General features: G+C 37.6%; 1 protein-coding gene and 2 non-coding genes across 3 annotated transcripts in view; all 3 read left to right on the top strand.

Annotated features, from left to right (window-relative positions):
* Positions 1-1,146: 1,146 nt before the first annotated feature.
* trnas-gcu (transfer RNA serine (anticodon GCU)) lies at positions 1,147-1,228 on the top strand. The gene has a single exon. It is a non-coding gene; the product is annotated as a tRNA-Ser (tRNA).
* A 662-nt stretch (positions 1,229-1,890) lies between these two features.
* On the top strand, positions 1,891-1,972 carry trnas-gcu (transfer RNA serine (anticodon GCU)). The gene has a single exon. It is a non-coding gene; the product is annotated as a tRNA-Ser (tRNA).
* Positions 1,973-6,668: 4,696 nt separating this feature from the next.
* dhrs12 (dehydrogenase/reductase (SDR family) member 12) overlaps positions 6,669-12,983 on the top strand; it is a 15,986-nt gene continuing 9,671 nt past the window's right edge. Inside the window, exons 1-5 of the mRNA XM_061918171.1 lie at positions 6,669-6,932; positions 7,367-7,500; positions 7,581-7,663; positions 7,738-7,830; positions 7,891-7,972. Coding sequence (XP_061774155.1) covers positions 6,877-6,932; positions 7,367-7,500; positions 7,581-7,663; positions 7,738-7,830; positions 7,891-7,972 — 448 coding nt within the window. The 5' untranslated portion in view covers positions 6,669-6,876. The remainder of the gene's footprint in view (positions 6,933-7,366; positions 7,501-7,580; positions 7,664-7,737; positions 7,831-7,890; positions 7,973-12,983) is intronic.

Below are 12,983 nucleotides of genomic sequence, written 5' to 3' on the forward strand. Positions count from 1 at the left end.
GTATGTATGTATGTATATAAATGGTAAATGAGTTGGGTTGCAACTCAGTATTCTTCTTCCTCCAAACACCAGCAGTTGAGTTGATACCAAAATGGATACATGGATGATACAGCAGAGGATTGGGAGAATGTCATGTGGTCAGATGGAACCAAAATAGAACTTTTTGGTATAAACTCAACTCATCGTGTTTGGAGGAAGAAGAATACTGAGTTGCATCCCAAGAACACCATACCTACTGTGAAGCATGGGGGTGGAAACATCATGCTTTGGGGCTGTTTTTCTGCTAAGGGGACAGGACGATTGATCCGTGTTAAGGAAAGAATGAATGGGGCCATGTATCCTGAGATTTGGAGCCAAAACCTCCTTCCATCAGTGAGAGCTTTGAATGCTTGACCAAATACTTATTTTCCACCATCATTTACAAATAAATTCTTTAAAATTCCTACAATGTGAATTCCTGGATTCTGTCTGTCACAGTTGAAGTGTACCTATGATGAAAATGACAGACCTCTGTCATCATTTGAAGTGGGAGAACTTGCACAATCGCTGGCTGACTAAATATATATATATATATATATATATATATATATATATATATATATATGTATATATATATATATATATATATATGTATATATATATATATATATATACTTGAGTCACAAATCTATCATCTATTCATCATTTTCAAAAGTGGACATGAATCAATATAAAACAGCACCTCATGTAAAGGTATAGTAGTGAAAAATGTGTGCGTGTGTGTGTGTGTGTGTGTGTGTGTGTGTGTGTGTGTGTGTGTGTGTGCTAATGTACGTGCAGGGCCAATGTGTGTATAATAGTGCATCATCAAAGTCCACCTGTGTTGTACGCTTCCCGCCGAGCTTCTTTTTACACCTGAATGCTGAGCAACTCAACAACGATGATGTCAGATGTTTTCATCTGCTGAGTGTGTTACGTCACTGTGACTCCTCCCACTCCTCAGACCCACGCGCCTATTGAGAGCGTGCTTTGTCGCCATGGAGACGGCCGCCCAGCAGATGAAAGACAACAATGTAGGATTCCAAAATGCAAACAATCCTGCATTGTCACTGCTTGTAACACAGAGGTAGAAACAGGAAGTAGACTAAACTAGAAGGCCAGGAAACTGACGAGGTGGCCGAGTGGTTAAGGCGATGGACTGCTAATCCATTGTGCTCTGCACGCGTGGGTTCGAATCCCATCTTCGTCGGCTATTTTTTTTCACTCCTTATAGTCGCAGGAAGTCCGTCCGCCTATCCTTCCGCGGCAATACACTTTTACACCACCTGTGGCAGTAATTACACTCTCACGTTTTTGGAGTGCAAAATGTTGCCTAAAATGGTGAAGTTGTATTTTATTGACAATTTAGTTGTCATTGTTGATTTAACATAGCACTACTTTAGAGTAGTCAGTGTGAATCTGTCCAAACATGATCATGTCTACTGTCAAACACCATGAATTGATGAAGGTGGACCCCGACTTAAACAAGTTGAAAAACTTATTGGGGTGTTACCATTTAGTGGTCAATTGTAGGGAATATGTACTGTACTGTGCAATCTACTAATAATATGTACTGTACTGTGCAATCTACTAATAATATGTACTGTACTGTGCAATCTACTAATAATATGTACTGTACTGTGCAATCTACTAATAATATGTACTGTACTGTGCAATCTACTAATAATATGTACTGTACTGTGCAATCTACTAATAATATGTACTGTACTGTGCAGTCTACTAATCAAAGTATCAATCAATCAAAACATGCTGGTGACCAGGAGTGCTGAAGGGAGCTGCGGTTCATCCACAGAAAGGAGAACCAAACACACCTCCAGCCATGGTCAGGACTGGTGGAAGTAATCACGTGTGGACGAGGTGGCCGAGTGGTTAAGGCGATGGACTGCTAATCCATTGTGCTCTGCACGCGTGGGTTCGAATCCCATCCTCGTCGACATGTTTTTCACCAGTTGGGCAGCCATGGAATATCACTGCACTATTATTTAATAATAACATGTGACAACAACAATTATACAACTATTTAATAATACCACCTTAACATGTGACAACCAACAATTATACAACTATTTAATAATACCACCTTAACATGTGACAACCAACAATTATACAACTATTTAATAATACCACCTTAACATGTGACAACCAACAATTATACAACTATTTAATAATACCACCTTAACATGTGACAACAACAATTATACAACTATTTAATAATACCACCTTAACATGTGACAACAACAATTATACAACTATTTAATAATACCACCTTAACATGTGACAATAACAATTATACAACTATTTAATAATACCACCTTAACATGTGACAACAACAATTATACAACTATTTAATAATACCACCTTAACATGTGACAACAACAATTATACAACTATTTAATAATACCACCTTAACATGTGACAACCAACAATTATACAACTATTTAATAATACCACCTTAACATGTGACAACAACAATTATACAACTATTTAATAATACCACCTTAACATGTGACAACAACAATTATACAACTATTTAATAATACCACCTTAACATGTGACAACCAACAATTATACAACTATTTAATAATACCACCTTAACATGTGACAACAACAATTATACAACTATTTAATAATACCACCTTAACATGTGACAACAACAATTATACAACTATTTAATAATACCACCTTAACATGTGACAACAACAATTATACAACTATTTAATAATACCACCTTAACATGTGACAACCAACAATTATACAACTATTTAATAATACCACCTTAACATGTGACAACAACAATTATACAACTATTTAATAATACCACCTTAACATGTGACAACAACAATTATACAACTATTTAATAATACCACCTTAACATGTGACAACCAACAATTATACAACTATTTAATAATACCACCTTAACATGTGACAACCAACAATTATACAACTATTTAATAATACCACCTTAACATTTGACAACAATTATACAACTATTTAATAATACCACCTTAACATGTGACAACAACAATTATACAACTATCTAATAATACCACCTTAACATGTGACAACAACAATTATACAACTATTTAATAATACCACCTTAACATGTGACAACAACAATTATACAACTATTTAATAATACCACCTTAACATGTGACAACAATTATACAACTATTTAATAATACCACCTTAACATGTGACAACAACAATTATACAACTATTTAGTAATACCACCTTAACATGTGACAACAACAATTATACAACTATTTAATAATACCACCTTAACATGTGACAACAACAATTATACAACTATTTAATAATACCACCTTAACATGTGACAACAACAATTATACAACTATTTAATAATACCACCTTAACATGTGACAACAACAATTATACAACTATTTAATAATACCACCTTAACATGTGACAACAACAATTATACAACTATTTAATAATACCACCTTAACATGTGACAACAATTATACAACTATTTAATAATACCACCTTAACATGTGACAACAACAATTATACAACTATTTAGTAATACCACCTTAACATGTGACAACAACAATTATACAACTATTTAATAATACCACCTTAACATGTGACAACAACAATTATACAACTATTTAATAATACCACCTTAACATGTGACAACAACAATTATACAACTATTTAATAATACCACCTTAACATGTGACAACAACAATTATACAACTATTTAATAATACCACCTTAACATGTGACAACAACAATTATACAACTATTTAATAATACCACCTTAACATGTGACAACAACAATTATACAACTATTTAATAATACCACCTTAACATGTGACAACAATTATACAACTATTTAATAATACCACCTTAACATGTGACAACAACAATTATACAACTATTTAATAATACCACCTTAACATGTGACAACAACAATTATACAACTATTTAGTAATACCACCTTAACATGTGACAACAACAATTATACAACTATTTAATAATACCACCTTAACATGTGACAACAACAATTATACAACTATTTAATAATACCACCTTAACATGTGACAACAACAATTATACAACTATTTAATAATACCACCTTAACATGTGACAACCAACAATTATACAACTATTTTCTAATAAGTGCAAGTGCACATTAAATTCTGCAATGTATGAAAGAGGACAAAGATGGTTAGTAAAGTGCATTTTGCAGCATGAGTGTGCCGGAAGCGTAAGTGTGAAAGTGTAGTAGAAGTGTAAGCACACATTACATGTCCGACATTACCACCTAGTGGTACAAGTGTAAAAGTGTAGTAGAAGCTTACTATATATTCATTTACAGTTAAGGAAATTTATCTAGAGCGAATTTGATGCCCTCGGAGGCATTTTATGTGAAATAATTTATTAAGACTTACTAGGCATGTATTCCCACTTACACTTTTATTTTGAAGGTTAGAACCAAAAGCTAGGCCTTGTTAGACCAGTGTGTCACTAAACATCGGCACCGGAAGACATCGTCGCTCTACGCCTGTGCAAAGTGTATATTTCTTTCAATTATCAATATTCATGTAGATAAATATTTACTCCTAAATACTCATGTACATAAATATTTACTCCTATAAATACTCATGTACATAAATATTTACTCCTAAATACGCATGTACATAAATATTTACTACAATAAATACTCATGTACATAAATATTTACTCCTATAAATATTCATGTACATAAATATTTACTCCAATAAATACTCCTGTACATAAATATTTATTTCAATAAATACTCACATACATACATGTTTTATTTCAATAAATACTCAAGTACATAAATGTATTATTTCAATAAATACTCAGGTACAAAATAAGATGTCGCACATTGTCTTGCATGCACTTGCAGCCACTTCATTAGGTACACACGTGTAGTTGAATTTAGTTGAGTTCAATTCTGCAACAACTGCAACGACAACAACAACAACAGCAGCAACAACAACAACAACAACATCAGCAACAACAACATCAGCAACAACAACAACAACAACATCAGCAACAACAACAAAGGCGTGTCAGGTCACCAACGATGGAGTAACAATTAAAAACACAAGCAGAAGGGAAATAAAGTAGAAATATTAAAATGTTGCTTAATGCTTAGTTGTAACGGCAACAACAGCGCTGCTAATAAAAGGCATGTCCGAAGTGGGATTCGAACCCACACCTCCATTGAGAAGCACACCTTAAGTTAGGTGTCTTAGAACAGTGGTTCTCAAATGGGGGTACGCGTACCCCTGGGGGTACTTGAAGGTATGCCAAGGGGTACGGGAGATTTTCTTGAAATATTCTAAAAATAGCAACAATTAAAAAATCCTTTATAAATATATTTATTGAATAATACTTCAAAAAAAATATGAATATAAGTTCATAAAGTGTGAAAAGAAATACAACATTCAGTGTTGACAGCTAGATTTTTGTGGACATGTTCCATAAATAAGATTTCTATTTTTTGTGAAGAAATGTTTAGAAGTAAGTTGATGAATCCAGATGGATCTCTATTACAATCCCCAAAGTTGATGATTACTTCTATCTGGAGAAATCTTTACAATTAAATCACTTGTTTATTGTTCAACAAGTTTTCAGAAAGTGATGACATAGTGCTGTATTTTACTTCTTTATCTCTTTTTTTCAAGCACAAATGCTTTGCTGTGATTAGGGGGTACTTGAAGTAAAAACATGTTGACAGGGGGTACATCACTGAAAAAACATGTTGACAGGGGGTACATCACTGAAAAAACATGTTGACAGGGGGTACATCACTGAAAAAACATGTTGACAGGGGGTACATCACTGAAAAAACATGTTGACAGGGGGTACATCACTGAAAAAACATGTTGACAGGGGGTACATCACTGAAAAAACATGTTGACAGGGGGTACATCACTGAAAAAACATGTTGACAGGGGGTACATCACTGAAAAAACATGTTGACAGGGGGTACATCACTGAAAAAACATGTTGACAGGGGGTACATCACTGAAAAAACATGTTGACAGGGGGGTACTTGAAGGAAAAACATGTTGACAGGGGGTACTTGAAGTAAAAACATGTTGACAGGGGGTACATCACTGAAAAAACATGTTGACAGGGGGTACATCACTGAAAAAACATGTTGACAGGGGGTACATCACTGAAAAAACATGTTGACAGGGGGTACATCACTGAAAAAACATGTTGACAGGGGGGTACTTGAAGGAAAAACATGTTGACAGGGGGTACTTGAAGTAAAAACATGTTGACAGGGGGTACATCACTGAAAAAACATGTTGACAGGGGGTACATCACTGAAAAAACATGTTGACAGGGGGTACATCACTGAAAAAACATGTTGACAGGGGGTACATCACTGAAAAAAGGTTGAGAACCACTGCCTTAGAACACTCAGCCATCCTGACAACAATAGACCGCCGGGGAGAGAACTTTTTTTTTTATATATAACTACCTACAAAAAGATCTTTTGGGATTTTTCCGGGAGAAAAATCCCAGCGTTTCTAAAGCAAGACAAACATGAAACTTGGACAGGCGGACACGCAGTAGTTGTACTCCGCCCCACTGGTGGCGCTGTGAGCCGCTCCAGCAAGCAAACCACTTCCGGGTCCCGCCCACGCCTCCATGATGACGTCAGACTGAGAGGCCTACCGAGCTTTCGTAAGAAAAAGAGTCTTCAACTTCGTCACTTCGGACATAAAAAGAGGTTTAACTTGCTCACTTTGGACATAAAAAGAGGTTTAACTTGCTCACTTTGGACATAAAAAGAGGCTTCAAGTTCGTCACTTTGGACATCAAAGTATGTCCATGTTCAGGAACGCCGTGTGGTTTGTCAAAGGACTCAACGAATACACCAAGTGAGTAATAAAGACACACTTTAATAAAGACACACTTTAATAAAGACACACTTTAATAAAGACACACTTTAATAAAGACACACTTTAATACCTCAATGGGCGTTCAATAGACGCTAGCCATTTACCTTTCTGACATTTTGTCATCTATGTTTCTTTTGCTTTACAATGTGTTAATAACTTTAACCGACTTATATGTCATCTATGTTTCTTTTGCTTTACAATGTGTTCATTTAAAGACGCTTCAGGAAGTTTCACCTATTTATATTCTTTTTGAAATCAATGCATGACCGTCCAAAGTGACGTCAGGTGACTCTAAGGCATTGTTGTCGGTTAGTAATCAAACATTGTTCATTTGATGACCCTTGAATTCATCAAATGTGTTATGATTCTAACACGCCCTGTCAGCAAATACTGTTTGACCTTTAACCCCGAAGGAGCGGCTATGAGGCGGCTGCCAAGCATTTCGTGGCGTCTGACCTGGAGGTGGACCTGAGCGGGCGCTCCTTCATGATCACGGGCGCCAACAGCGGCCTGGGAAAAGCCACGGCACAGGAAATAGCCAACCGAGGTGAGGAGGTGACGCTGGACTCCTACATGTTGTGTGTGTGTGTGAGGCGACACTGTGTGTGTGTGTGTGTGTGTGTGCAGGGGGTACGGTGCACATGGTGTGTCGCAACAAGGGGCGAGCAGACGCCGCCAAGCAGGAAATTGTGGAGCGAAGTAAGAACCAGGTGAGACAATGAATTTTTCCTCACTTCATTCTTTCACACAATCAACTTCCTTCCTGTTGCTTCTTCTGCCACAGAATGTTCACGTCCACGTGGTGGACATGTCCTGTGCCAAACACCTGTGGGACTTTGCGCAGACCTTTGTCCAAAGTAACGTCCTCAACGTGCTGGTAGGTGGCCAACAGTGTGTGTGTGTGTGTGCACCAATAAAGATGTCCTCCTGTGAGCAGATCAACAACGCAGGCTGTATGGTGAACCAGCGAGAGGTAACAGAGGAAGGTCTGGAGAAGAACTTTGCCACAAACACACTCGGTAAGCAACTTTGGACCACTGACTTTTTTTGAATCGCTTGAAAAATGTCCCATTCACTTCAATGGAAACTTGCTGGAAGTTTGGGAAAAGCGTGATGGTTGTGAAAATGATCAATAGCATAAATGTCCTGAACGAGCTGAATTGTTTGGTGTTGGAATTGTTTGAATCAGGCAAGAAATGTAGAGGCGGGAACAGTTTTTTCAAACAGAAATGGTATTATGGAATGTCAGGAAAAACAAGACTTTGTGAAGTTCTTGAACCAACTTTGTGTTCTGTGATGACTCAGGAATATTTTGCCAGTGGAACACTTGGAAAATGTGGAAGGAGTAGTCGACAGACAAAAGGGTGAAAAATGGGAATGGTTTTGAAGTTGGAAAGATGCTGGTTTGAATGTGCAGGATGGTGGGATGTGTTGGAGCTGCAACACTTTGAAAAATGTGCAAATGGCGGAAGGTTGAAAAATGCCCAATTTATTTGGAATGGGAAACATGTCACAGAAAGCCTGGAATTCAGGGAAGTCTGGAAATGTTTGGAATTTGTCAAGGGAACACCGGGGATTCCTGAATAAACTGACCAGGCTGAAGTTGGAAGGCTTTGAGTGAGGTGTGTGTGATGTCATGTCATGTGACCAGGTGCTCAGGTTACATCTGATTAGTGACTATCATTCAAATCAGCAGTAAGACTTGATATTTGAGTGTGTCATGTGACCAGGTGCTCAGGTTACATCTAATTAGTGACTATCATTCAAATCAGCAGTAAGACTTGATATTTGAGTGTGTCATGTGACCAGGTGCTCAGGTTACATCTGATTAGTGACTATCATTCAAATCAGCAGTAAGACTTGATATTTGAGTGTGTCATGTGACCAGGTGCTCAGGTTACATCTAATTAGTGACTATCATTCAAATCAGCAGTAAGACTTGATATTTGAGTGTGTCATGTGACCAGGTGCTCAGGTTACATCTGATTAGTGACTATCATTCAAATCAGCAGTAAGACTTGATATTTGAGTGTGTCATGTGACCAGGTGCTCAGGTTACATCTAATTAGTGACTATCATTCAAATCAGCAGTAAGACTTGATATTTGAGTGTGTCATGTGACCAGGTGCTCAGGTTACATCTGATTAGTGACTATCATTCAAATCAGCAGTAAGACTTGATATTTGAGTGTGTCATGTGACCAGGTGCTCAGGTTACATCTGATTAGTGACTATCATTCAAATCAGCAGTAAGACTTGATATTTGAGTGTGTCATGTGACCAGGTGCTCAGGTTACATCTGATTAGTGACTATCATTCAAATCAGCAGTAAGACTTGATATTTGAGTGTGTCATGTGACCAGGTGCTCAGGTTACATCTAATTAGTGACTATCATTCAAATCAGCAGTAAGACTTGATATTTGAGTGTGTCATGTGACCAGGTGCTCAGGTTACATCTGATTAGTGACTATCATTCAAATCAGCAGTAAGACTTGATATTTGAGTGTGTCATGTGACCAGGTGCTCAGGTTACATCTAATTAGTGACTATCATTCAAATCAGCAGTAAGACTTGATATTTGAGTGTGTCATGTGACCAGGTGCTCAGGTTACATCTGATTAGTGACTATCATTCAAATCAGCAGTAAGACTTGATATTTGAGTGTGTCATGTGACCAGGTGCTCAGGTTACATCTAATTAGTGACTATCATTCAAATCAGCAGTAAGACTTGATATTTGAGTGTGTCATGTGACCAGGTGCTCAGGTTACATCTGATTAGTGACTATCATTCAAATCAGCAGTAAGACTTGATATTTGAGTGTGTCATGTGACCAGGTGGTCAGGTTACATCTGATTAGTGACTATCATTCAAATCAGCAGTAAGACTTGATATTTGAGTGTGTCATGTGACCAGGTGCTCAGGTTACATCTAATTAGTGACTATCATTCAAATCAGCAGTAAGACTTGATATTTGAGTGTGTCATGTGACCAGGTGCTCAGGTTACATCTGATTAGTGACTATCACTCAAATCAGCAGTAAGACTTGATATTTGAGTGTGTCATGTGACCAGGTGCTCAGGTTACATCTAATTAGTGACTATCATTCAAATCAGCAGTAAGACTTGATATTTGAGTGTGTCATGTGACCAGGTGCTCAGGTTACATCTGATTAGTGACTATCACTCAAATCAGCAGTAAGACTTGATATTTGAGTGTGTCATGTGACCAGGTGCTCAGGTTACATCTGATTAGTGACTATCATTCAAATCAGCAGTAAGACTTGATATTTGAGTGTGTCATGTGACCAGGTGCTCAGGTTACATCTGATTAGTGACTATCATTCAAATCAGCAGTAAGACTTGATATTTGAGTGTGTCATGTGACCAGGTGCTCAGGTTACATCTAATTAGTGACTATCATTCAAATCAGCAGTAAGACTTGATATTTGAGTGTGTCATGTGACCAGGTGCTCAGGTTACATCTGATTAGTGACTATCATTCAAATCAGCAGTAAGACTTGATATTTGAGTGTGTCATGTGACCAGGTGCTCAGGTTACATCTGATTAGTGACTATCATTCAAATCAGCAGTAAGACTTGATATTTGAGTGTGTCATGTGACCAGGTGCTCAGGTTACATCTGATTAGTGACTATCATTCAAATCAGCAGTAAGACTTGATATTTGAGTGTGTCATGTGACCAGGTGCTCAGGTTACATCTGATTAGTGACTATCATTCAAATCAGCAGTAAGACTTGATATTTGAGTGTGTCATGTGACCAGGTGCTCAGGTTACATCTGATTAGTGACTATCATTCAAATCAGCAGTAAGACTTGATATTTGAGTGTGTCATGTGACCAGGTGCTCAGGTTACATCTAATTAGTGACTATCATTCAAATCAGCAGTAAGACTTGATATTTGAGTGTGTCATGTGACCAGGTGCTCAGGTTACATCTGATTAGTGACTATCATTCAAATCAGCAGTAAGACTTGATATTTGAGTGTGTCATGTGACCAGGTGCTCAGGTTACATCTAATTAGTGACTATCATTCAAATCAGCAGTAAGACTTGATATTTGAGTGTGTCATGTGACCAGGTGCTCAGGTTACATCTGATTAGTGACTATCATTCAAATCAGCAGTAAGACTTGATATTTGAGTGTGTCATGTGACCAGGTGGTCAGGTTACATCTGATTAGTGACTATCATTCAAATCAGCAGTAAGACTTGATATTTGAGTGTGTCATGTGACCAGGTGCTCAGGTTACATCTAATTAGTGACTATCATTCAAATCAGCAGTAAGACTTGATATTTGAGTGTGTCATGTGACCAGGTGCTCAGGTTACATCTGATTAGTGACTATCACTCAAATCAGCAGTAAGACTTGATATTTGAGTGTGTCATGTGACCAGGTGCTCAGGTTACATCTAATTAGTGACTATCATTCAAATCAGCAGTAAGACTTGATATTTGAGTGTGTCATGTGACCAGGTGCTCAGGTTACATCTGATTAGTGACTATCACTCAAATCAGCAGTAAGACTTGATATTTGAGTGTGTCATGTGACCAGGTGCTCAGGTTACATCTGATTAGTGACTATCATTCAAATCAGCAGTAAGACTTGATATTTGAGTGTGTCATGTGACCAGGTGCTCAGGTTACATCTGATTAGTGACTATCATTCAAATCAGCAGTAAGACTTGATATTTGAGTGTGTCATGTGACCAGGTGCTCAGGTTACATCTAATTAGTGACTATCATTCAAATCAGCAGTAAGACTTGATATTTGAGTGTGTCATGTGACCAGGTGCTCAGGTTACATCTGATTAGTGACTATCATTCAAATCAGCAGTAAGACTTGATATTTGAGTGTGTCATGTGACCAGGTGGTCAGGTTACATCTGATTAGTGACTATCATTCAAATCAGCAGTAAGACTTGATATTTGAGTGTGTCATGTGACCAGGTGCTCAGGTTACATCTAATTAGTGACTATCATTCAAATCAGCAGTAAGACTTGATATTTGAGTGTGTCATGTGACCAGGTGCTCAGGTTACATCTGATTAGTGACTATCATTCAAATCAGCAGTAAGACTTGATATTTGAGTGTGTCATGTGACCAGGTGCTCAGGTTACATCTGATTAGTGACTATCATTCAAATCAGCAGTAAGACTTGATATTTGAGTGTGTCATGTGACCAGGTGCTCAGGTTACATCTGATTAGTGACTATCATTCAAATCAGCAGTAAGACTTGATATTTGAGTGTGTCATGTGACCAGGTGCTCAGGTTACATCTAATTAGTGACTATCATTCAAATCAGCAGTAAGACTTGATATTTGAGTGTGTCATGTGACCAGGTGCTCAGGTTACATCTGATTAGTGACTATCATTCAAATCAGCAGTAAGACTTGATATTTGAGTGTGTCATGTGACCAGGTGGTCAGGTTACATCTGATTAGTGACTATCATTCAAATCAGCAGTAAGACTTGATATTTGAGTGTGTCATGTGACCAGGTGCTCAGGTTACATCTAATTAGTGACTATCATTCAAATCAGCAGTAAGACTTGATATTTGAGTGTGTCATGTGACCAGGTGCTCAGGTTACATCTGATTAGTGACTATCACTCAAATCAGCAGTAAGACTTGATATTTGAGTGTGTCATGTGACCAGGTGCTCAGGTTACATCTAATTAGTGACTATCATTCAAATCAGCAGTAAGACTTGATATTTGAGTGTGTCATGTGACCAGGTGCTCAGGTTACATCTGATTAGTGACTATCATTCAAATCAGCAGTAAGACTTGATATTTGAGTGTGTCATGTGACCAGGTGCTCAGGTTACATCTGATTAGTGACTATCATTCAAATCAGCAGTAAGACTTGATATTTGAGTGTGTCATGTGACCAGGTGCTCAGGTTACATCTGATTAGTGACTATCATTCAAATCAGCAGTAAGACTTGATATTTGAGTGGGCCCCGGGCCCTTCTGTAGTGGAAGCTTCCAGTCCAGGTAGAATCCG

Source organism: Nerophis ophidion, linkage group LG13 (genome assembly GCF_033978795.1).
Source record: "Nerophis ophidion isolate RoL-2023_Sa linkage group LG13, RoL_Noph_v1.0, whole genome shotgun sequence".
NCBI lineage: Eukaryota > Metazoa > Chordata > Actinopteri > Syngnathiformes > Syngnathidae > Nerophis > Nerophis ophidion.